Source organism: Plectropomus leopardus, chromosome 14 (assembly GCF_026936395.1).
Source record: "Plectropomus leopardus strain MGB_pleo_1.0 chromosome 14, ASM2693639v1, whole genome shotgun sequence".
NCBI classification, from domain to species: Eukaryota; Metazoa; Chordata; class Actinopteri; order Perciformes; family Serranidae; genus Plectropomus; species Plectropomus leopardus.
Genome location: NC_142189.1, coordinates 27,068,845 through 27,095,525, shown reverse-complemented (window position 1 = coordinate 27,095,525; position 26,681 = coordinate 27,068,845). Strand labels below are relative to the sequence as shown.

Genomic DNA, 26,681 nt, shown 5'->3' with positions numbered 1-26,681 from the left:
AAAGTATTGAGAGACAGATTAGCACATTGTTGGTTTATCTTCTGATGGGATTTGCTGTCGATAAAAAGCAAAAAACAACAAAAAAAACAAACAAACAAACAAAAAAAACCCCAAGCCTCATCATTTAACTAAAAATGTACACAGTATTATGGCTGAGTATTTCTAGTAGATTTTCTGATTTCTTTAAAGTTGTTTTTTTTCCTTTATAAAACAGGTTTCCATTAATTTCCACACAATGTAAAAATAAATCAGCAGATTACTGAAACTTGCTTGAACTGTGCTCCAGTACAGTGAAGTAGCGGTTGACCAATATCAGTTTTTCGGTGGCTGATGCTAATATTTAGAGAGAAGTCAGCCAGTGGTCGATATATAATGAAGATATCATGTTGTTCTTATTGTTATGAATTATATCAATAATAATAACAAATGAGACACAACATTGCTGAATGAACATTTATATAATATCTGCATTGTCGCTATTTGCTGTTTGTTTACAAGAAAATAACACAACATTGAGAAATGCAATAATTTAACTATTCATGATTAATGGACCCTATTTCAACATAAAATGTCAAGTTATTTCTTAATAACTAGATATCTATTCTTTCTTAAAAATGCGAATGAATTCAATCAATAATTCCTCATCAGTTGGGCGGGGCTAGGGGTCCATCCCTGATATGCTGGGGGATGCCCCCCAAAAAGATAATTGGTAGGGGACACTGAGATGTGTCTGCAGAAATGTTTTATTATTGACTTTGGGAGTGCAGGCATCATGCTGACATCTCAAAATGGCATTTTTTCAGCCCAATTATTCACCCATATGATATGTCTACCATTACGCCTACCTTAATGGTTTTTCAGAGTTCCAATATAGCAATGTGTTAAAGGTCCAATGTGTAGGATTTATTGGTACGTGGTGAGGTTGCAGAACTGAAACTTCTCCCATTTGCCATGTGTAGGAGAACTACTGTGTCCAACACAAAAATTTGAATGGCCCTGTCTAAAGCCAGTGTTTGGTTTGTCCATTCTGGGCTACTGTAGAGACAACAAGACGGACTCTGTGGAAGAGGACCGGCACCGTATGTGGATATAAATGACTAATGCTGAGGTAATGAAAACACAAAAATTCTTAGTTTCAGGTGATTATAAACTAATGAAAACATAGATATGAATATTACACACGATTTCTGCCACTAGATGCCCCTAAAGCCTACACACTGCACCTTTAACACTGTTTGAGTGCAAAATCATATTAAAGGTTTGCACAGCTTTTGCTCACACTGATGGAACTGTGGACACAAGCCAAGCATGTTTCAAGAATCAGGCATTTAATTTTTTGTGCCATACAGTAATGAAAAAAAAAAACAGTGGCAACGGAAAAGAAATAGAACGAAACGTGTTTTTATTTAATTAGTAACAAATAGTAATTAAAGGTCCAGTCAAAATGGAATATAATGCAATATGTTTTCTTACGTGTATAATGACCTGAAAATAAGAATTATTGTGTTTTTGTTATTTTAGAGTCAGATGTTTATATCTTTCTAGGGAGCTGATCCTCATTCATGGAGATCGCAGGGCTATTCACATTTTTGCATTTTTGCATTAGCCACCATAGTAAGAAGCCCATCTGGAATAAGCAGCACCGGAGTTCCATCGGTTTGTAACGTAAAACTGCTTCATTCAGTGTTTCTAGTGACTTAAAACACTGAGGCTGTTTGTTTTGCAGAGGAGGGGACCTCTGTGGATAATACAACTTCCAGTGAACTGAACATGAAACTGTGTCATTCAGTGTTACCTGTTTAAATCCCCGGCTCTGTTTGCTCTGAAGAGGAAGAGATCGTTATGAATAATTCAGCTACAGGTAAAAACCTCCTGAACGTATGGATCAGAAAAAGGTGAGCACACAGTAGCACGTAATAGGCGAGCCACTCGTCTCTGAGATGCCAAACAGTGTCACAGTAACACTGATCTGTAACATGAAATGGCTTTATGCAGTGTTTTTAATGGATTTAATCACCAGGTTTGTTTATCTGAGATGAAAAGTGAATAATTCGGCTCACAGTAAAAGCCTCCTGAGCAATGAAGACAGACGGAATTCAAGGCCGGAGAAGTTTTAGCTGCTTGCAATCTGCAATTCACCAATAAAACCCACAACTCTTATAGTGGAACTTGTGTTCTGATGTTTGATTCTTTTGCACTTGTGTGGTTTTGTTTGTATACTGCTGCAGTGATGTGTACATTTTTCTCCTGGGATATAAAAATAAGTCAATATATAAATAAGGTGAGTAAATAAATCTATCTATCAAGATATAATGAAACTGAAATTGAACCAGTGCAATCGAAAATACTGTTAAATCCAGTAGATGGCACTGTGGTTCTCTCCAAGTTGGACCCCATCTACACCCCAACCCCTCTCTCTCTCTCTCTCTCTCTCTTTCTCTTTCTCTTTCTCTTTCTCTCTCTCCTTCTCTCTCTTACTGACCAAGAATCCAATTAGTGGTCAGTCTGGGGGGATTTCACTGTGAATCCTCCACCAGCCTGGCATCAGAGATCTCTGAGTCTCACACACGGAAACGCTCCCGCAGACACACATCCAGGCAGACGCACAGACACGCACATGGGGACGCATTCACTCCAACGCACCGCGACACACAAGCTGGAGCTGACAAACACACATACACACACACACATACCTTCATCAGCAGTAGACAGTTGGCCATGGAGTACATGACCCGGCTGAGGCGAGACCTCCACAGCTTGAGAGACGCTAAAAATGGAGAGAAGACAATCAACAGACAAAGGGTTTATTTCTTAAATGGTGACTTCCTGTTTTCACCTGCTTTTTTTTGGGCATCCCTCTAACCCCACATTTCCATGCAGCCCTCCCATCCGTCTAATTAAACCTTCCCCTCCTCCCCCTCCACACCAGGGTTTATTTTAAGGCGAGGTGGTGAGGAAGACACTGCGGCACACTCCGCTTCCCTATTTTCCCTCAGACAGTGCGCCCTGTGGAAGAGTTAGTGTGCAAGCCTATTAGTATTCATCGCTGCACACGTGTGTGTCTGTGTGTGTGTGTGTGTGTGTGTGTTGGGGAGAAGAGCTAATCACTCAGTAGGGGTCTGATGTGTGAAGGCAAGGCCCTGCGTTATTGACTTGACTGTCGACTGTCTGCGTGGGTAGAGAGAGGAGAGACAGAGGGCACAGCTATTACACTGCTTTTAGACGGGGGGAGAGAAACTGCCGGAGCCGGCGCACCCTCGCACATACATATGCGTCACCCTGCCAATTTTCCCAATTATAAGCAAGTGTCTTGGTACATTTAGCTCAACTTCACCAAGTGGCTTGTTGTTGTTTATTGCGTTGAATTAGCTGATTAAATGGCTTGTAGTCGCTTAAAAAAAACTGACAGCCTTTGGAAAAGTTGCTAAATTAGTGGTCACAAGCAAACATGAGAAACAGAGAATGCTGCATGAAGACGTATCACCAGGTTGAGAAAGTCTGACAGAAAAGAAGGTCTTTTTACATCAGGTCGCATGTCGTGGAGGCGTGTCTCCCGAAAAACTGGCGAATTTCAAACGAAGGTGCCTATTTCCCCAGCACACTTGTGCAGATGTGAGTGGATTGGATAGGATTGATCTGTATTGATCCGCTTGGCGTGAAGGGCTGAAGAGACCATTTGATATTCAGCGCGAGTACCCGAAGCAGTGAGGTGCTAAACACTTTTTAGAGCGCCGCATTGGTGTGTTTGTGTGCTTGAAAGTGGATGTGTGGCCGTGGTATGCTGCAGTCCTGCGCCAGGTGTGCCTCTGACTCAGTGTGTGTGTGTGTGTGTGTGTGTGTGTGTGTGTATTACCCACCGGGGCCCATGACCTCACTCTCCTCCCACAGTGTGATGCAGTCTGGGACTGGGGCCAGGTCTGTAGCCAAGTGTCTGTGTGTGTGTGTGTGTGTGTGTGTGTGTGTGTGTGTGTGTGTGTGTGTGTGTGTGTGTGTGTGTGTGTGTGTGTGTGCGCGTACCTTGCCTGTTCTCCTGTGTTAGGGTGATCATGCTGCCATCCTCAGCCAAGCCTTTCTCCAAGTTCTCCAGAATCTGTTAACGGGGGGAATTGAAACTTCAGAGGGGGAATTTGCTTCGCTGCCAGCGCTGAAGGCTTTTAATGTGTCTGTATGTGAATCTGCATATTCAATAACTCTAAAATCCAACCATATTTGGCTGTTTACACAGGTGGGCTTAAGGATTTGTATGTGCTTTTCTGTGGGTGTGTAGTTTTATTGTGTGAATACTACAGAGTGTGCATATATTTATGTTCATCCAGAGGCTGTGTTTGTTTGTGTGTGTGTGTGTGTGTGTGTGTGTGTGTGTGTGTGTGTGTGTACTAACAGCAAGGCAGACGGTTTTGAGATTGTGCAGGCGGTCCAGAGCCTCCTGGGGCTTGGCCAGGTACTGGGGAAGCTCGGCATGCAGCAGCCGCATGGAGAACGGCACCATGGAGCCTGGACAGGAGGGAGGGAGGGAGGGAGAGGGAAGGAAGACAAGAAGAAAACAGGAGACAGAGGGAGAGAGGGAGTGAGGGGAAAATGGGGGAAAATAAGAAACAGGGTGGGTTGAGGACAAAGCAGGAGAGAGAAAGGAAGAGAAGGAAGGCGGAGAGAGACAGAAAGGCACAGAGCGCGAGATGAGAATATAAACCCATCCACCCACACACAGACAGCACACAGCCCTGGAGGCAGGAACCTACAGATGGCATTGAGCTACGTATGGCTGCTTATTAAACCCTCTCATCTCTCTCTGTGTGTGTGCTGCACAGCTCCATCACTCATCTTTCTGCCTCATCCCTCTGTCTCTCTCTGCCTCTACATCATTCACACTGTCTGACACACACGCACACACACACAGAAAGGCACACGTATCCCTGAGGAAGAGCCTATATTCAGGTGAGTTCCCAGGCTTTGATCAGGGTCTCTTTGATATTGTCATCAGACCTGAAGCTTAGCTCGCTGGTCCATCTTTGGCTGCTGCTTCTGCGAATCTGCGGATCTGAATTTCTATCTCTCGAGTCTATCTGCTTGTGCTGTCTGTCTAACCCATCTGCAGTACAGAATGCACACTCATTTACCCAATTTACCCCAGAGTCTCTATTACTGCCCTCTGTTACGATGCTTTATCATCATGCTGACTGGACAGCGCCGTCTCTCTTGGTTTGATTCTATAGTCCGTCTCTCTTGGATGTCAGCAAGTTTTATTGTCTTGAAATTAAGACATTAATACCTTTACTGCGTCTGTTAAAATTAATTATTTGCAACTGAGATGAAAAACAAATCATGAAACCACAACATTGTACAGACCCTGAAAACTAATGTAATTATTGAAGTCACCAGATGGCACTGTCTCAAGGGCTGTTTACATAGCAATGGTTCTTGCATGAAACGGTAAACTTTTGTTGCCGTTTAGCCTTTTGTTCACACAACAACGGCCTTTTGGGGGCCTGAAAACGCAAACTTTTGAAACCAGGTTCCACAGTGTTATCTTTGAAAATGCAACCCTTCTGTCAGCACATAAACTGGTAATGTGCAGATCCTGAAAGAACATTGACGTCCTGGCTGCACTTCACGCATAAACGTTGTGTTCTTCTATTGTGTGTCATTAAAAAATTACACTGCCAGTTACTGGCCTGGCATGCACACTTCACTGTTTGATTGTTTTTGAGAATCTGTGTACACGAGGATCATTCTCACAATCTTATCACATGAATGTGGATTTTTTGAAAAACGCAAATTAAAGGACTTTTCCATATCCTGCTTTGTTGTCTTTTTTACTCTAAATGGGACCATAATTACATAAATAAAGTGTGTGTTGGAGAAGAATTGAAACTAGCGATTGAGACTATAAGCTTATCAAAAAAATGTCTACATAGGTCAAAAATCAAGTAAGAAGTAAGGTCATTTTCTTATAGACTTGCATACAATTGAATTTGTTTCTGCAACCGGGGGAGTCGCCCCCTGCTGGCAAGTGAGTGCAGATTTAATATAAATATCTTGTAAAATGTGAGTGCTGGTACTAAATATCAAGTGATACACTTACCTAGAATACCTTCACATTGTGAAAAGTGAAACAGTTATCTGTCTGTTTTTTTTTTTATTTTGGCAGATATGCAGACAGTGTCTCAGGAGGAACCCATGTAACTGCCGTCATATCTGCCAGCACTGTTAATATTATTATATATTATATATTGTGAGTCATGAATGTGTGGGTTCTTTGTTTATATCGATTAACCATTATGGTTATTTTTGCATTCTTTTGAACTATCATAATTATTTTAGCAGTCTTTTATGGTGGGTGTAAAGATTACTACTACTGTTAAAAAAATAAAAATAATAATAAAAAAAAGGAACAGAAAAAAAATAGTGAGGAGCCTGGGTGTTACACTTTAGGCAGAAGAGAGAGGCCTAAGTGTTAACATGTACAGAATCCTCAGCTGGCACTGTTTTTGTTCATTTACAATTACTGCATATAACTCAGAGAACCTTCTGCTTGTTTTCATTTACAGCTTTTATTATTTATCTCAACTCAACACCAAATTTTCCTGTCCAGAATTAAGACCCCCAAAAGATACTTCTGTGTCCTTTGCCAGTTAAATTTCACTTGGCTAACTTTTTGACTAAAAGAGGCTCTATAAAGTAATATATTGAAGAGTGGGTGCACATCTTGTTTATAACTTGTTTATGTGTAGGGGACATAAGGTGTGATTTGGATGATCGGTGAAACGTGCAAGAAAGTCCTAAGCTGGCAGCGCTGAGTGCACCGCTGTAAAGGAAAGGGGTGCACTGGATTTATATCACAAGACAAAATGAGAGCATAATCGAAGATCAGAATGTGGCACAATAATTGTTAATTCTGGTAATCTTGTTGATTGTAGTAAGAAAAAAAATATTATTTAAAAAAAATTGCTTAATCGTCAGCCTTGTGCTAAGCTGCATGTTGGTAAAGTGAACTGTGTGAGAGTTTTAAAAAAGTGAACTCAGTAAAAAGAAATGTGGGTTACCAACTGTAAAAAAAAAAAGAAAAGAAAAAGAAACTAGTAAATGTCCCAGCTGAGTATTTATCTTCATCCCTTTGTCGGGCTGATATTAAACCAGTTGACTGTTTTTTGGAGCACAAACGCTGAGGCTAAGACTTTTTCATTCAGCCGAGAGAAAAAAAAAAATCAGGAACTCTTTTCAAAGCAGCTGGGAAGGTTAGCATTTGACCACAAGTTCATTTTATTCAACCTGTGAGAAGACTGATGCATCTCTCTCCCATTTATTGATTAAAACATGAAAGGAATCAGACAGAAAGTAAAGTATCAAGACACAGCCTGAAAAAGGACATGAATGAATGCTACTTGTCAGGCAAGTGGCATTCAGGTCTTAATATTTTGGAGTCCAAATTGGACTCAACTTTTCATTTGGCAAACAAAGTAATAACTGACAAACATTGATTCCTTCTCGAGAGCCAAGTCGATCCTAATTTTTCCGAGAGTGATACATGGGCAGCCGTGACTTAAGGCGTTCAAAGAGTGCGATCATGGGTAATAGATAGTCGATGCGGGCGTTGGGCCGGAGAAATGTTCGACTCCTGATGCCAGGCTACACAACTCGTGCCAGTTTGTCTGCAAGCACCTAGCAGGGCACAAAGCGTTTAAATTGAGCAATGGAAAGTTTTTGTACGGGTGTGTGTGCGGTGCGTGTGTGTGTGTGCGTGCAGCTGTGTCTCCACTACTGCCTTCACTGTGGTAGCCCGAGGGGCGAAGCAGATCCAAAGTAATGGGAATACATTAGAGAGCAATTCATGCAGTGTAAAAAGAGGAAAAACAAAACCAAAGAACTGCTGGAGACAAGTAGCGTTGTTGGAGCTTCTCGACGATACAGTCTAATATCAAGCTCCTGGCAGAAACTTTCCTTTGAATATTTAATAGGACAGTGGTGGTGTGCTTGTGTATCCTAAAAAACGTGGGTAAAATGCAAAATCCTTTTGGAGAGTGGGCTAATAACACATTCAAAACTCACAGATAAGAGTTCCAGAGCAGCTTTTCGGCACTATCATGAATACTACTATTCAACCTTCAGTCAGCTCTCAGGGAAAATTCATGGAGCAACTTTTGGACAAAAGGAATATGAAGAGAGATACGAAACGATGGATGATTTTACAATAGAAGAGGTTCTAGATAAAAGTTTTTGTAATAAATACCAAAAGTGGTCCTCATACATGAAAGATCAATAAGAGTGACCCTAAGGGATGTGTTGATACTCGCTGAGTGTGTGTACTTGTGCATACCTCTCCTCCCAGGGTAAACAGCAGGGTAGTACTCATAGAAGAGGTCTGGTTGATCCAGGTTGCCAAGGGGCTCAAACTCCAGTTCAGCATTTTGGAAGAGGTTCAGCTTGGTCAGGAGGGCCAGCCGCACAAACCAGAGCTGGAAAAAGACAAACACACATCCCCCTCTGTTTGTGAAATGAATAAGACATTCATCAAATATTTTAAGTATGAAAGAAACATAAGAAAGGCCCATCATGCAAATTCTCTTATCTTGTCTGGTCACGGCTGTGCTGCAGTCGGACTCCATGTCTTTGTGTTTTTCTGTCTTTTTACTCAAATGTCTTTAATTAGCGCTAAAGCTGTAAATATTTTCCAGTTAATTTGGTCAGAATCCAATTATGCAATAACATGCTCAATAATGTAATAAAATGCCTTGACTTTCATTGTACAGTCATAACAGTTTTATCTATAATGTAGTGCATCATTACAGCACTGAGTTTTACATTGGTGCAGTATTTGCAGTTCTTACATTATTTAAAATGACCTAATTGGGTTGCAACCCCTGTGCAGTGTTTTATTCAAGAGCCCAAAAAATTGCTTTGTGATTAGATTTTTGAGGCCAATACTGATATTTATATATATATATTTTTTATATATATTTAATAGCATACTAGAACCTTGTGGTTGTATGCCTCTGCAAACTAGTCACGTTGCAGTCACAATTTATATCCATGTCTGTCCAGACTCATACATAGCCATGACAGTATGCAGTGCTGCAGATATGGATGCTGCTGCAATGAAGCTATAAACTCTAAAATATGCTTCACGCACATCTTCAACCCGGCACCCCAGAAGATCTACACATTCAACACAGTTTCACGATTAGTATCACCAATTCAGTATCTGACCAAATGTCTCCCCTTCTGTTCTTGACTTATGGCACTGAGTAATGGCTGGAAAACAGTTTTTGCATAACATTATGATGTTACAGTGACCTTGACCTTTGACCATTGAATTCTAATCAGCTTATCGTCGAGTCCAAGTGGACGTTTGTGCCAAATTTGAGGAAATTCCCTGAGGGCCTTCTTGTGATTCACAAGAATAAGACACACTTGACGTCACATGTACCTTGACCTTTGACCGCCAAAAATTAAAATCAGTCCATTGTTGAGTTCAAGTGGATGCTTGTGCCAAACTATAGGAAATTCCCTAAAGGTGTTCTTGAGATATTGCATTCACGAGAATGAGACAGACACAAGGTCACAGTGACCTTGACCCTTGACAACCAAAAATGAAATCAGTTCATTATTCAGTGCAGGAAGACATTTGTGCCAAATTTAAAGAAATCTCTTCAAGACTTTCTTGAGATATTAGACATTCTCCAGAATGACACTGATGTGAGGTCAGTGACCTTGACCTTGACCACCAAAATATACATCAGTTCATTGTTGAGTCCAAGCAGATGTTTGGACCAAATTTGAGGAAATTCCCTCAAAGCATTTTTTGAGATATCGTCTTAACGAGAATGAGATGGACGGATGAACAGACAACCTGAAAACATAATGCCTTTGTCCAAGGCTGTCGCCGACACGGAGGCAAAAAATATCTTATGATATAAATGTCAAGTGTTCATTGTCTAATAATCACAAAGACATCTTTAATTTGGTCATGTACTCAGTTGATTTTAAATAAAAGAATCCCTTTTTAAAAGTAACCATCAGTGTGTACACGCTGTGCAGAGCCTCTATACATCAGGAGGGCAGAGGCTGTTCCAGGAGCATGTTGTGTAAATTGTCATGAGCTTCTGACAGCACACAGGCAATATGCACTTGGACAGAAGCCCAGATGTGATAGAGTGGGGATAGATTGCCTCCCAGTGAGACAACAACATGGAAAGATCCAGAAGTTCCTGAGCGGCATGGGAGCCCCCAAAGAAACTGTTCTCTCGACCTCTAACTTGACTTTGTAACACTATAACACTGCCTTCTAGTTAGCACAGTCTCAGATGAGGGTTGGGGCTGCACTGCTAGTGGTGATGACACAGCCTGGCAGAGTTTGTAGAGTGGTTTTAGCCTTGTTTTTTATGGATTTACATTTTACTATACAGGGGCGTAGATTTCGTTTCAACACTGGGGAGAGCTAATATGAAATGGGGGGATTAGGGGTCCATTGCCAGAAAACTTTGAGCGCCTAACACTTAATTTAATGCATTCTGGTAAATTATTTTGGAGAAATGTATTAATGATGGTAATCAATAAAGGCCCCAAGAGAGAATGCCATCAAGGTTCCTAAGTCAGAATTTAATATTTTTTAATAACACAACTAAATTAAAAGATTTTTTGATTATTGGACCCTTGTGATGAATTTGACAATTACATTTTCAGGGATTTATGACATTGTAGGACCAGTGGTGTGCTTTGAAAGCAGAAAGAAACAACATTTCTACAGTTCCAGTCGTACACTGCATGCATGCATCTGTAAGATTAGTCTTATCTCTCTATCTATCAATATATGTATTATTTGTCCATATTTATGTAACTTGCAGTGTCTGAAAGTTCAGCACAGTGCTAATGTTCTGTGTCCTGTGCAAGAACAGTGGGTGGTAAAAAGTTGCCCGAGAAGCCCAACAGTCATCATTACATCATGATGCATATTGCTATTAACTACATTGAGAAAAAGAAACAATTAAAAAGTACCACGCATTTAAAACCTGGACTTCAAATTGTGCCAGGATGTTTAAGAAGGTAAAACAAACAGTAATATGCAGCATGAGGCAACAACATGGTCGATTAACTTAAAGTCTCATGCACAGAGCCTACCACTGGGGTGGCCTTCTTAATGAGCTTATGCAGCCATCCATCTTCTGGATAGAGTTCCACAAACACACACATAAAAATGTGCTCACAGCAACACTGACAAAAATAACAAAACCAACAGCAACAAATATCTCAGCGTGCTTTCTTACTGATGTCTGTTTCAGTGGTCATGTCTAACATACTGTGCAGATGTAATGCATGAAAAGAAAAAAAATCCACATCTGCCCCCTTAAAGTGAAACTCAGCACAGTATCACTCTAATATAAATTAAATAATCAATTTGGGCACAAAAAACAAAAAAATTGAACAAAAAAATGTAATGAACTCCCAATGATAAAATAATAGGGTATTAAATAATCAGAAAAAATGGTTATACAATATCAGAGAGGACATTTCATTACATAATTTTTCAAGTGCACGTACATTATTGGGTTTATTTTCAACTAACTGCAAAATGCATTTCATTTTCAAGTGCTGTTTGGGAATTATTACATTAAATTTGTAGAACAAGACATGTTTTGGCTTCACTCTCCGACACCCACCATCACACAGAGAGACAGACAGATGAATGCACGGATGGAGAGAAAGTGGCTGGCGTCTTACCTGCAGTGAGTCGGTGGTGTGGGAGGTTGGCTGGCCAGCTTTTCCATATCCCTGACCATGAGCTGTCAGCAGCCGGCCTGTCAGATCCACCGCAGCCCGCCAGTTTTTACTACTCTGCAGGGGAGAAGAGACACAGCACACTGGATCTGAAACACACACCATGACTGTCTGACAGAAACACAGGAGAAGACCTCGGGCTAATACATATCGATGTGGCTCCAGCTATCATAATCACAAACACACTCAAAAAAGGACACATCACTTGAAAAACAATTCCTGCAACTTGGGTTTTGTTCGTTAGTCACAGTTTCGGCTATCATTTCTGACAGTTATGATAATGCTGTATTCACCAAATTATTTGCAGAGTTGTGGGACTGTGGCAAATCACTAGAACAAGGTCCAACAGGGCAAAAATCACTCCACAACCTCGGAAACAGCAGTTTCAAAACAATCTCAACTCAAGGTCCGCTTATTCACTTGTTTCCGAGCTTTTGGCAGTATAACACAGTCCTCAACACCACGTTGAGTTTGGGTAGTTGCTTTGGACATGCAGATGTTCAAACATTAAATAACTCTTAGGGATGCAGGATGTTGGATTTTTTGCTGATATCCCATATGCCAATCTATAACAACCCACTTTGGCTGATATCAATATGTTCACTTTTTTCCCCCTACCTAATATTAGTCATCATCAAGTCTCTTCTGTAATAAATTAATATCTTATTATTCATACTCTTATGGTGATGGCCCACCAGCAGATGGAGACATTACATACAATGCTTTTTAATTTATGTAATATTCATTCATTGTGAAAATTTAAAAAAGCGTGTTGGCTGTTTCTGATAGTTCATTTTAAAGCTGATATTAACGGATGCGGATGACGTGCCGATGTTGTCGTGCAACCCTAATACTTCAAAGCATCTCTGATGACCTTTGGTGTCTGAAATCACTCTAACATCTGTACTACTGACCATTTTACTTGAATGTGTGAATTGTAAATGATTAAAGATTGATAAAAAAATAGCTAAATCTTCCTACAATGGAGCAAAATGTTATCAAAATGTAATGCAATCCCTGTTATTTATTTGTTTTTTTTTATAGATATAACAGATTTATAAAATCACACTTAAGAGACACTACAGCTGTCGTGATGATGCAAAACAATGACTCATAAGTGTCTGAAATATCAATTTACTTGTCATTATGGAGTTAATTACTAAGTGTCTGATACCGCATGTAGAAAATAGTGAGTAAGCGATTAAGGGAGTGATTTTAGATACAACATTGCCTCATGAAGCGTCATACTCACCTTGTAAACCGACATAAGACAATTAATTTGTTCCAGAAAGTACCATGTGAACTAAACAAACTTAATCAATCATGATTAAGACAATAAAGCTTATCTAAAACTCATAAGACAATCAAGTCGGTTTTAAAAATGCCTATTGTTTAGATTTATTTTATCTTAATACATTATCTGAACCACTTTCTTTGAGGGTAAACCGTACCCGAAATGTCAGAAATAATTCCTCAATGCACACGAAAGTTGTGTGTACAAGTAGGGCTGAGTGAGTGTTGTCTCTTTCTTTTTAAAGGCAGAATTACACTGAAGTGGTATAATTTTCTGAACTCCCTGGAGTGATCTATTATTTGCCTTTACCTACTTAGTCATTACATCCACAAACTGATGAATAATTATCAAAAATCTCACTGTGTAAAACTTTTGTGACAATTGTCAACCCTACAATAATGCCGCATTATCGCAACAGAAGTATTTGTTCAAAAATATTATGATATTTGATTTTCTCCACATCAGCCTGCACAGCTTATGCATGTTTAACTACAGCTATACAAGTGATCAAAATGAAACCTGATGGATGAAACTGTTGACCTGATGGTTGATGGAGGTTAACAACAGACTGTTTGAGTAATAATTTTACTGTTTGTTTGTATCTTCCATATATGTTTGGCTAACCTCACCAACTAACACAGTTTTTCTCAACCTTTTTCATGTCAAAGACCTGTAAATTTGACAAATTAGGTCACAGGACCCCGGTTTGTCAAGATTTCTCTCCTGGAATCTCCATCTATGAAGACTGCGGTTGTTAAATATGATTAAGACCAGGGGGAAAGTGAGACCTAAGATCAGAATAGTCAATCTTGTGTCTCACATTAGGCTCACTTATATAGTGAAATAAAAGGTGAAAAATGAACTATCCCCCCCTTTTTTGAGGATGACCTGGAACTCCTCAAGGACTTTGACTCCTTTTTTTAATTGATTAAACACTGAGTCACTAAAATGTCAGTGAAAAAAGCCCTTTACAATTTCCCAGAGTCAAAGGTAATGTCTTCACATTGCCTGCTTTCCCAAATCAACACTTCTAACCCCATGATATGAAATTAAGGTGAAAAGAAAAATCATCACATTTGAAAATCTGACACCAAACTGTCGTCTATTTTTTTTGCTCAATGAATGACTTTAACTTTGACCAATTGTATCAGCTCTATGATCTTATTATTTTATCCTGTTTTTTGAGGGGTTTTTTTTGCAAGCTTATAGCTTCCCAGATCCCTGCAATTATTGCAATTATCAATTTCAAAATGATCAATTGTATTGCTCTGATGAAGGCCACCAGGCTGAAATGTTAGCAGGTTTGTTTGACATGGCCAGAATAAATCGATGACTTTAGATTAGTTAACTTTGTCCTGAAAATCTGTGTGTGTGCTCTACCTTTTTACCCATGGATATTCAGTGTTGGAACTATATGAACTTTGGTTTGCCACCTCGAACAAATACAGTGAAGATGCATCTTCTCACCTAACAAATAAAATCGTATTATTACAGAAAGGACCGATGGCCAAATCTATAAAAATAAGATGTGCATTTTAATGGACATAAATTGAAATGTGCTTTATTTTTATATATATACAGAACTGTATAAAAGTCTAAGGCCACCTTTAACTTTGTTATTTTAGCAAGGTTATAATAAACATATATATTTATTTCTCAGTAGGCTCTTAGGTAAAATACAACCAGAACATACAGGAAATATGTTTACAGTATTAAAAATGCAAATATTCTAGAATAAAACTACTTCAACGGGCAAACATTGAAAGTATTTAGTGTGACCTCTCTTTCTCCCTGGCATGTCTTGAACTCTCTTAGAGACAATATGAAATTTAAAATACTTATTTTAGGTGCATTTACATCAGGGTGCATTCAAGAACAAAGCTCAATATTGATAGTTTAAGCTACTTTAAGCCATTTTGTTCTGAATTTTTCTGTGTTTTAATTTATTGTACATGTTCTCTGTATTCTTTGTTTGTATCTTAATAAAGAGACTGAGAAATAAATATATATACTGTATATTCTCATTACAACTTTGATGAAAAAATAATCTATTGCGGCCCAAGACTTTTGCACGGTACTTTTTTGTGTGTGTATGAATATTTTAATGTCAAATTTCAAACTCTAAATCCCCAATGGGAAAATCACAGGACATATTTTGACAAAGGGAATTCACAGTGGGACAGTTATGCAATAAGAAAAAAGCAGGACTTCTGCAAGACGACGTAATCCCCCCCCCCAAAAAAAACAAGCACCTTGAATTTACAGCAGGTAAGATAAAAAACAAACAAAAACAAACAGCTCAGATGCAAAATAAAGGGACGTTCCATCATCTTACTAATCATCTCATACGACATTGTCAACCCCAAACTGATGATGTGACTAATCTAATGCTGCAAAACAAAAGTCAGTCCATATGAAATGAGGCAGGTGTGGGTGTAAGTGCACAACTGAGAGTGTTTACACCGATGTGTGCAACTGCCAGCCATTGAGCCTGGAGGACAAAGCGCCCACTCACACAAACACGGTGGACAAGTGAGCGCGCGCACACACATATGCACACACAAAATCACACACACACCTCGATATTAGCAGCATCTGCTTCCACAGGAGGTGGTACAATAGGTAAGAGGGGGACAGAGGTGGGTGGGGGGGTTGGGGGGTAGTGTCACCCCACCCCATCAACACACATGACAAGGTCGGCTCGCCGATTGGGTCCTAAGTGCTGTGCCATTCATCACAGCCAGGGAGCTAATTAGGAGAGAGAGGAGGAGAGAAAGAGAGAGGGCTACTTTCTCTACAGTCGTCTTTATCACAAAACTCATCACCCTTTTCCCTCTTCTTCCTCTGTTGTAGCTGTCCGCTCTTCCCCATTCATCTTCTCCCCAATCCTCTCCTCCTCCTTTCTCCTCCTGCCTGCCTTGCTTCCTCTACCTCCTCCTCAGGATTCTCCCATACTTTCTTCTCCCTCCATCTTGACGCTTCCTCTTCTCTTTCCTCTCCTACTCTCATTTCTGTCTTGCTTCTTTTCCCACTGTCACTGCTGCTGCCTCCTCTATTACTCCTTTCCTCTCTCCCTCCCTCCTCTCCTCTCCTCTCCTCTCCTCTCCTCTCCTCTCCTCTCCTCTCCTCTCTTGCCCTGTGCCAGTAGCTGCGTTGCCTCTGAATCTTCATTAGGGGGGGAAATGAAGCTGAAAACGAGGAGGCAGCCTGGATGGCCAAAAGCAGCTGCAGTCACTCACACACACACACACACACACACACACATACACACACATATCCTACAGTATGCTACAGTACATCGCTGTCCAGCCACGGGGCATAAGAAGACAGGTGTGCGAGTGTGTGTTTCTGGGGTGTCTGTGTGAGACTGGGATACGGCGTGAGAAGAGAAAATGAGAACAGTCAGCAGTGATGTACAGTAGCTGCATTTCTACACATACACAGACAGGGCGCGGAGGGATAAGGAGTTTCAGCGGTGGATAAGCAGGATGTGGATGGAAGGAATCTGGCCCACATGTAGTGAAAGAGCACACAAGTCAAAGTTGGCCATAGTGGAGAAAAAAAAGCAGCAACTCTGGGCCAAAAGAGTTGGAAGAAGAAAAAAGGAGCAGTGGGTAGCAGAGTGGAGAGCAGGAGATGAGGAGAAGAGAGCTGAGGGCCAAGGGAGCTGCAGAGAGGCACCGTGAGGAGCCAAAGTGAAAAAGAAACACACAAAGCTGGAAAAGTGAACTTCAGCTCAGGCTTTATGTAACGATGCTGCATCGCTGCTATGCACAGCTTTACGGTCTGATATCATCTTACACCAGCCTATAATTTTAGGTCTTGAACCAGTCCAAACATTACGTGCATACAGTAGTACAGGAGCGTTGAGTTGGGCAGACAGCAGGCAGGCTATGTGTTTTGAGAGGCGATCTTCTATTGCCACTGAGTCACAGGGTCAGTCTGCATTATAGGCTGTATGCAATTGTGAGCGCCCTTGAGCCAGATAATGACGGATGTCTCTGCTCCACTGTCATCTCAAATGATTCAACCTGAGCTCTGACCCCACAGATGAAAAAAGTGAAAGAACAATTACAGAGTAGACTGTGTTCAACATGATCTAACATTTACAGTGCATTTCTACCAGTTCCAACAAGGGTGCCTCAACACTTTCTCTTCATTTCCTGTAGAGTGCAGGGGAAGCAGTTACTAGTCATTAAGAAAACAAGTATGGCGGTAGCTGACAACTGGGGGTGGAGGGCAGCAAACTTCCTTTTTTAGGCTTTTGTGTGTCCCTTTTTTATTATTCTATGTCCCCTCTTTTAACTTGGATGTTTCTGAGGGGCCACGAATACACTGTAGGATGGATGTATACGTGTTTTAATTGTTAAATGAATGTGTGGGAATCACTGGCTGATTGTTCCTGCAAGTTCGGAGGAGGGGTTACGGTGCGTTCACCAGTCTGCATATGCATAAAGTAGACGAGATTCAACTTTATGCAAATTAGTTCGTCCAGCATTACCTGCCGTTCTCACAAAACTTGGAGCAAGCTGTCAAACCAGGCAATGTGCTTACAAAATGAAACAAGATCCAGCAGTGCCATTGCCTATTTCTCACCTCAGATATTTTCAGAAATACTTTTTGGTGGACTGTTGAGAATAACAGAAAATTCATGAGCACGGCGCCATATTGTTTCTTGTTTGGAAACATCTACAGCATCACCTTTAGGTATGCCAAACTGTCCCATCTAAGACATCTGTAGCTTGCCGGCACAGCTTGAATAGTTGCAGTTGTGCACAGCTCGACTCAGTGTGACTATCCCCACGGGTATTAAAAAAACAAAACACCATGATTGAACTAAACAGACGCTGCTAGTTTTTGGTTCAACTTTTCAGAGCTTTACATTGTGCAAAATTTCAGCATGCCAACATGACAATGCTTACATGCTGATATTGAGCATGTAACTGTGCTAACATTTACTTATTAGTACCGTAAATAAAATTCAGCTGAGGCTAATGGGAATGGCATTGGTAGGTAAACATTTATCTGAGGATGTCAAGGGAACACCAACGTTTTTTTTCAAATTCATCCAGTGGAGAACATGGTACGTTTGTACCAAATTTCATGGCAACTCACACAATGTCTGTTGAGAAATTCCACTCAAAACCACAAATGTGAACCTCATGGTGATGCAAGGTGTTGGGTAAGCAGATCACCAAAATCACAAACGTCCCTCCAAAAGTTGGTGCCAAACCATCTGGCAGAAAAGTTCGAAGATTTACCAGCACATGAGGCAAAAGGCCTGATTAGGAGTCATCCTCGAGGCATCATAAATATCTGTACCAAATTTCATACCAATACATCCGTTATTTGTTGAGCTATTTCAATCTGGACCAAATCTGAAGGACCAACCGACAATACCATCCCTAGAGCCTGGCTGCCAGCAAGATTAAAAAGTTCAGGTGAACTTATTTCTCATTTAAGAACACACAAAGTGTTTTATGATTGGCTGTCATGAATGCCATCATGCATACAAACCACGCTGTCACTCCTCAGGTTTGAATGATTTCAATTAACACAGAAAGGGCGTAGGGAGGACATAAAAATAGAAAAACAATAGGCTGATGGTGATTAATAATTTAGCTCAGCTCAAATGACTCCGCAATAAGGCATAATCAGATCCCCCCAAATCAAATGAGGAGGCATTACCATGGTGATTTATTGCCAGTGATATTAAATGAGGAATTGACTACGGAGGCTTGGTGAAAGAAATGTGTGTTGGGGATTGTGTGGGCATGTCTCTGGCGGGATAGTGGGGAAGGGACATTTTCTTTTGTTTGCTGCTGCCTGTTTTTTAGGATGGTGGATATTTCACCTTCCTTTTGTTCCACACAGAACAAAGAGAACAGACAAAAGGGGGAAGACAGAAGAGAAAGACGAGGGGAGACGTCAGATATGACCCCACAGAGTGACAGTGTGGTACTCAAGATGGTTCCCAAGGTAAGTGCTCAAAACTAAGAGCCACTGAGGCGGCTTGATATTGTCAGCGACACAGAGAGGCGAAATGAAGACCTTTAATTTGACAAATGGGCGAAATATGGACAGATGACAAGTAAGCCAGTATCGCTCATTGACATCCACCTCAAACTATCTTAAATTCAAAGAGAGCTTGTGCCTAAAACATGTTCAGCATTACAGAAAATGTCTTTGATTGTATTTCACACTTCTAGCTTGAGTAGCATTGCAATGCTTCGCACACACTCCTACGTACTCACACCCACTCAAGACAAATGTGTGCATTGAAAATGGGCACACATTACATCCCCTATCTCTCGTTCGCACACACAAACACATATACATAATTAGTCTCGTTGTGGGTTTAAAAGGGGTGAGGCTTCTAAAATGTGTTGAAGATCGTAAGTTCAGTGCGCCTTTCCTTTGGTGAGTTAAAAAAAAAAAAACCTGCATAACAAAGCTTGATGAACAAACGAACGCCCACTTGTTCTCTCGCAAGACCCGAAGCCTCCAGGCGAATCAGACTTTAAAAGGCTTCCTCACACCAGCTTTGGTTAACACAGGGAGCTCCCGTGCTACTTCAATTAAGCCCTGGCATTTTGGATTACACAGAGGGTATGGGGGAAAAAAATCCATTTGTAATATGCTAAAAGTGCATGCCAGTCATTGCAACAGTGGCTAACTTTGCTTTGATGCCTCTGTACTTGGTCTACAGACACTTTACAGAATGTTGCCCTCAAGCTGGAGGACGGCCTGCTTGGCTACTGTACTGATATGAACTTCACACAGCAGCCATTTTGTCTCCCACAGGCAATCGCTGGACTCTTCAAACAGTATCACTGAGAGACGTCGAGACGCAAACTGGCATAATATATTAAGTGAAGACACCGTACTCGCTCGTGGCTTGTAAGAGAACTCCACATAACACTCCCTAAGATGGCTCTCAACACAGCTTCGAAGTTCTAAGTGATGCTCCTCTGGGCAATATTAACCACTGATTGACTAGTGGGCCACTGGATAACTTTTGATGGTTGGGTTGTCAACAATAACAGAGTGTCCCACTTCCCTTTTCCTCAGAGAGTGCTGCTGAAGCCTGCGCTAAAGAGAACTTCTGTCTAAGGCATGATTCACATCCAACGACTCCTGAAGTACAATGCACTCAGTAAGTTTTCCAAATACTGCAAGAGTTGAAGTTGACGCTGACCGATTTGGTAAGGTCACTGGTTGGCCATCATTTCTAATAGTTTTGATAATTTTGTACTAACAAAAGTAACGTGCTAAGATCTGGGAATACAGCGACATCACTATAAAAACTGATGGGAAATAAACATCGCATCAGACGATTAAAGGCTTGGACATATTTTTTTGCATGTACATACAGCTGCAGACTGGTTCAACTCATACTACGACTGAGGGTCCATGTCAGTCTGGTGTTTCACAAATGTGTATTTCCCAATCTACAGGTCATTCAGTTGCTCACCAGCCACCAAAAAAATCAAGAAGAAGAAGAAGCATGTACATTAAGAAAGAAAATTGTGACAGGGAATAGATTGGTGAAAGACATGAGAAGCATTGACGTACAGGAGCATGCGTTTGGCGCTCGTGCTATGCATACAGACTGTGAATTCACAAATTTCGGGCCGTGTGTGTTTGTCCACGTGAGGGTCAGTGCGGATCCTGGTGGACATGGGAGGATGATGACGTTTACGTCAAGCGGACTCTTGCGGACTCGCATAACATTTAAATGTCGCTTTGGAAAGCAAAAATGCTTATACTTGTTCAAAACATCAGCAAAGCCTGGACACAGAGCGGGGCAGAAGGCAGTAATCCTCCATATCAGGACAATGACACACATGAAGACCACATGTCATATATCTCCGATTATGAATAAACTTAACCCAAGGATCACTTGGTGGAAAATGAAAAAGAAAGCTTGAGAGAGAAAATTAAAATCATGTATACCTTCTCACCTCTGCACATCTGGCCAATCAATTCGATTTTAGGCACTTTTTGAGCATCTGTGCCAGTCATGTACCACTTGATAATTAAAAGTTTGACTTGCTGCTGGCACTGGATGAAAAGTCAGGGGATGACCAAAGTTTTTACAACTCATCCTCTAGGCCCTATGGCTACCAGCACCAAATCCCATAGCAATCTATGCAAGGTTTGTCAAGGCATTTCAAAAAAAAAAAGTCAACCTCTTGGAGGTGGTAAAGAAAGATTCAGAGGATCATCAAAGCTAGTAGGATTTATCCTCTGTGGACCAGGAATGTGTGTACAAAACTTCATGGCAATCCATTCAATAGTGTGAGATATATGGACTAAAGTGGTGGACAGACTTAACACGGGACAGATGCTGCATTTTTAATATCCTTGAAAACAAGAGGTCGGGCTCTGGGTGCTACTTTCGTGTTAACTGTTCCAAATATCAAGAGCATGGAGGCAGGTTGCTTCTGAGGTTGCTGAGCAACCATAACCAGTACCATCGTAACCAGGATCATAACCTACTCACCAGAAATCCCATAATCTGAGTCTCTACGATGGATTATAAAGCTCAGAGTATCCCTGCACTAAAATGAGATTGTCTCTTCTCCATTTTATCATAGACTGATATTTACAGAAGGAAAAATAACTACCAGCTGTGATTGGTTGTTCCTTGTCATATGACACATGGTGCACGTTGCCACTTTCTAAAAGTTGAACTTCGTTAATCTCAGGGCGCAGCTGGCGTGCGCTGAAAAACAGGTGCTGAGGAATACTTGCGTGCGTGATGGCATCACTCTCATTTTTGAGTAGGCCTTCGGCACGTCTACATTAAAAATAATGGATTTGAGGGAACATAAAATGCAGCGTGTGTACAGACTCTAACAACCTGGCTTCTAAGCACCTACCAGTTTAACATGTTAAAAGCTGGTGAGAAGTGGCACCTGTTGAAGTTGAGTGGCATGCTGTTTAAATACGGCTCAGAGCAGCAGCATACAAACAGTCAGTCGTGGCAGTAAGAATTGTTATGTGCTAGTGCAACCCAAGTTACATACAGTTATGTGCCATAAGCCAGTAGAACTGCAGCGAAACATCACTAAGAATCGGCACATATAAGTGGCAAACCATCAGCCACTTTTAGATCTCACTGCCACAGTAATAACTTGCGAAGTGCATTATTATGACCAACAATAGGAAATATAGCAGAAAAAAACAAAAATGAGACCCGAGCTGTAATAAACTGGAATGATCCTTTATGCTGGCAGACCAACAGGCTAAACACCCTCTGTACTTTTACAATAGGTCTGAGCATATGGCTGCTGCCAACATAAACAGAGCAAGGTGAAAACAACCACCACTAAGGTTTAAACATGCCCTTCAGCGCTACAAAAGCTGACGGTGCATTACCCAGACCCTGGCTCACAAGTGTAACTGGTGGAGGAAATGACAGCTATGTAAAAAGGTTACGATAATGACAAGTAAAGGTTACAGCAATGATATCAAAGTGCGATGCAGCAGCTGGGTCGTTGCAGTGATTATGGGGGTGTATCTGTCTGACCCAGCCAAGGTGGTCTCTCTCTCTCTCTCTCTCTCTCTCTCTCTCTCTCTCTCTCTCTCTCTCTCTCTCTCTCTCTCTCTCTCTCTCTCTCTCTCTCTCTCTCTCTCTCTCTCTCTCTCTCTCTCTCTCTCTCTCTCTCTCTCTCTCTCTCTCTCTCCTGTATTCACACATACACAGACACACACACACATATATGCTGGCCCCCGGCCCAGACGGCATCACACTGTGGGAGGAAAGAGAGGTTAGAGTCTCTGGTGGATAGTACAGAGGGGAGGGAGAAAGAGATGAAGGAGAAGGAGGAAAAGAGGGGGAGAGGAGGAGAGAAGGGGGTGTGATTGCTAATGAGAGAGACAGATGAGGCCAGCCCAGGGTGGTGCTGAGCCAGAGACTGGCTCACTGCTGACCACACCACAGAGGTCACTGGGAAGACAAAGGGAGAAGTAGAGGGGAGGCCAGGACAGCCAATCCAACTCAGCTTATATAACATCCAACCTTAATAACCAACATTTTCTAAAATAGACACAAATTAAGCTCTGAGAAACTATTACTACTAAGAATGATTTCTTTTCAAAGGAGAAGAAGATTAACTGAATTAGAGGAAGTCACTGTCTGCATACAGTAATTTAAACTGAGTAAAACAGCTGAAAACATCAGTTTAAATCAGTCAAAGTAAACTGAGCAAGCTGTGAACTACGGCCACACTGAAATATCTGACATATCAAATGCAAAAAAACAACAAAAAAAGTACGAAATCAGAAATCAGGGAATCATGTGGGATATGCAGTCCAGGGATGCTGTAACACATGGTAGGGACCATCGACTAGAAGAAAGACAGATGACACGACGGCTTTCCCAAAGTGCACCTTAAACGCCTCCTGATTGCCAGAAAGCCCACCCCCTCCATTTTAGCAAATGGGACATGGGCCAAAATAAAAACTGGAAGTACACATCAAATAAAATTTTCCCAAAGATGGTTTCCTGTCATTTAAAGTAATTTGCGTCACACTGATTTTTGTTAAAGTGGTTATTTTTCTAATGAAGGTTTACTTAGTTATCTGATGCTATGGAAATGGGGTTTGATGTGATTGACAGCTGTGTGTGTCAACTGTTATGCACGCAATCAATACCGCTGCTCGTGATTGGTCTGACAGGGTATCAGAACAAGAATGGCAGTGGCTGTATCTGGGATATTTTGGCTTCATTTTGTATTGTCCATCATTATCTACAATCTATGATCTGAATCAAAATGGGATCTGAAAAAAGCTTCTTAAAAACCCAGACTGGACTGAGATAAGTGTCAGAAAAAAAACGACTGTTCTAACTATTTTTATGGTAATGTGTCAAGAGACAGGTCAGCATGTTGATGCTGCATCAGTTGGCACTAAACTTGACACACATTGCAGTCCAGTACTGCTGAAAATCCAAGTTTTTTTTATGTTCGTCATGCCATTGAGTACTTGCATTTCTGCACATTTTTAGATTATATTTTTCTTACTTTTCTGCTTTCAGCAGCTCCCCTCCCCCTTTGTGTGAAAAAGTTTTACTTCTGAAATGATTAGTCCACAGAAAACTCCTATACTGACAACAATTACAGTACCAATCAATCATTTAGGCCTTAGCCATTTATTCGAGCAAAAATACCAAACATCAACTGGTTTCAGCGTCTCAAATGTGAAGATTTTTCCGCTCGTCCCTGTCCTGCATCGTTTTTAAATTTCTTTGGGGATTTTGATGGTTGGTTGGACAAAACAAGAGATGTGAAGAAACTGTATTGGGCTTTAAGAAATTTGTTAAGCAACAAAATAACTGACACTGAAAATGACAGATACAACTGCAGTTGTTTTACATGTATACTGACTCATATAGTTCCTTAAAATGATGTGAAAGCACTGGACCAAATATTTTTTTAAAAAATGCATTAAGGATGTCTCTACAAATGCTATTCAGCAGTGCAGTTTGCCTGACAAAAAAACGCATATGAAATCCTAGTCTAAATGATGACTTATCAAGAGGAAGTATATGTGTGTGTCTATGAGTGTAAAGGCAGCTTTTCTACAGAGACTGAGTGATGTCCACATTCACTGACGATGGAGAGAGACACATGCCAAAAAGCAAAGAGACAGAAGAAATGTCTCCTTAAGTCTCTCGTGTGTTGTGAGAATATTTAGTGTTCATTTATGTACTCTGTGCACATATGTGTGTATGTATGTATGAACAGAGGGAGTGTGCGGTGGCAGTGGGTGCAGTCACACTCTGCAGCATGACTCATTCTGCCAGCTCATAGCAGAGCTCTACAGCGCTCACGCACACACACACACACACACACACACACACACACACACACACACACACACACACACACACACACACACACACACACACACACACACACACACACACACACACACACACACACAGATACCACACAGCAGAGAAAATCTCTATGAACTGACTATCATCTTCATCCAAGCAGAAGGCCACACAGAAAGGATGATTGTAGCTTACAACAAATGTAGAAAAGAATAGCACAAAATGTGTTTAAAGCGTGAACATATACACAGAGCACGGAACTGAAACCCGAACCCAACCAAAATGTCAAGTACCGAATATGCGCCTCTTAAATAATGGACATTAAAAATCATTAAGAACTGGAATCGATAAGCAGAATTGGAATCGTTAACCTCCAAACGATACCCAAACCTATATGCAGAGCGCTTGATACACCTGACAAGTGAATACAGTCACACACATGAAAGATGACACACATAAGCTCACATGTCAATCAAAAAATCTCAGAATCTATATTATTGATCGGATGTCTTGACAACATCGAGCTGCACCAGGCTACACTTTTAATGGCCACATGCTTACTGACATTCCCACTTCCCCCGTGTATGTATGCGAGTCAATGTGTGTGTACGTTCTGCTTGTGCACATCCTCATTTTCTCAATTTCAACTTCCCCTCCCAGCTTAGTGAGCTACATCACCCACGACAGCTTTGATCTATGAGTTTGTTTGATCTTAGAACTTTGGATATTTCATAATTTATTGGTAAGTAAATCACATGAATGCAAGTAGATGGTAGTAGATGGAGAAGGCAGATGGTGTCTGATTCATTCATCAGTGGGAGTGACTCAGTCAATGATTATCATGTCAGCAAAGCCATCACATGGAGGCTGCTCTGAACAAGACCAAGCAGAGCTCCTTAATAGGGAGCAGGATTTGTTGGCTCCACACTGGGTGATGCAGCGAGTAGAGATCTTGTCCTTCAGCTAGTCGCCCTGGGTTCAAGGCTCTGTGTTGGCAATCACCAGCCTTATTGAAGTGTTGTTGAACAAGACACTGAATCTCAATCAGCAGAAAGAGAGCTGCTCTGTAGCCGACTCTGACCTTTGGACTCTTGGTGAAAAAGAGGGACGTGAAAAGAGAATTTCTTTTCAGGGATCACAACTATCAAATTACACGGGTTTTCCTAGTTTTAAAAGAGTCTTTGATGTGGCCCAGTGACATCATGTGCTCATTTGCGGCATGATCCATGACGTGAAATATATCATGGTGGCTTAATATACATCAAGGCTAATTCCAAGCCTTTGTAGACATTTGTAATGCTATTAAGAATCTAACATAAGACCATAGGCATCACTGATAGGAAAACTTCAGTCCTGTGTATCTGCATGATATGACTTGATTTTATGGCAATTAAAATTTGATAAATATGTAGTTTTTTTTTGTTTTTTTTTAAAGATGACTTTTGGGTGTTTTTCTGCTGTTATGGGGACAGAGCAGCTTAAGTGTTAAAAGGGGAAGAGAGATGAAATGACATGCAGCAGAGGGCAGCAGGCTGGAGTCGAACTTGTGGCTGCTGTGGTGTGGACACTGCCTCTGTACATGGATACCCACTCTACCAGGTGAGCTAAAAAAAGGTAGTTTTGACTTTAATAAAGGTGTAGACTGTAAGAACAATAGATGAATCTGCCATACAGTCACCCATTAATTTGTGAGCCACTATTTTGAAGCCTCAAGTACAGCATTTCGGCCGTTACCATCTTGGTTTTTTGGAGACAGAAGTAACCAAATTG

The 26,681-nt window shown here is 41.0% G+C and overlaps 1 protein-coding gene across 2 annotated transcripts in view; it reads right to left on the bottom strand.

The window, feature by feature from the left end:
- Positions 1 to 26,681, bottom strand: part of trappc12 (trafficking protein particle complex subunit 12) — a 46,189-nt gene that overhangs the window by 7,719 nt on the left and 11,789 nt on the right. For both annotated transcript variants that reach the window (XM_042500384.2, XM_088087968.1), the window contains exons 4-8: positions 11,716 to 11,829; positions 8,315 to 8,453; positions 4,382 to 4,494; positions 4,018 to 4,090; positions 2,694 to 2,767 (exon numbers count right to left, since the gene is read on the bottom strand). In XM_042500384.2, coding sequence (XP_042356318.1) covers positions 2,694 to 2,767; positions 4,018 to 4,090; positions 4,382 to 4,494; positions 8,315 to 8,453; positions 11,716 to 11,829 — 513 coding nt within the window. The remainder of the gene's footprint in view (positions 1 to 2,693; positions 2,768 to 4,017; positions 4,091 to 4,381; positions 4,495 to 8,314; positions 8,454 to 11,715; positions 11,830 to 26,681) is intronic.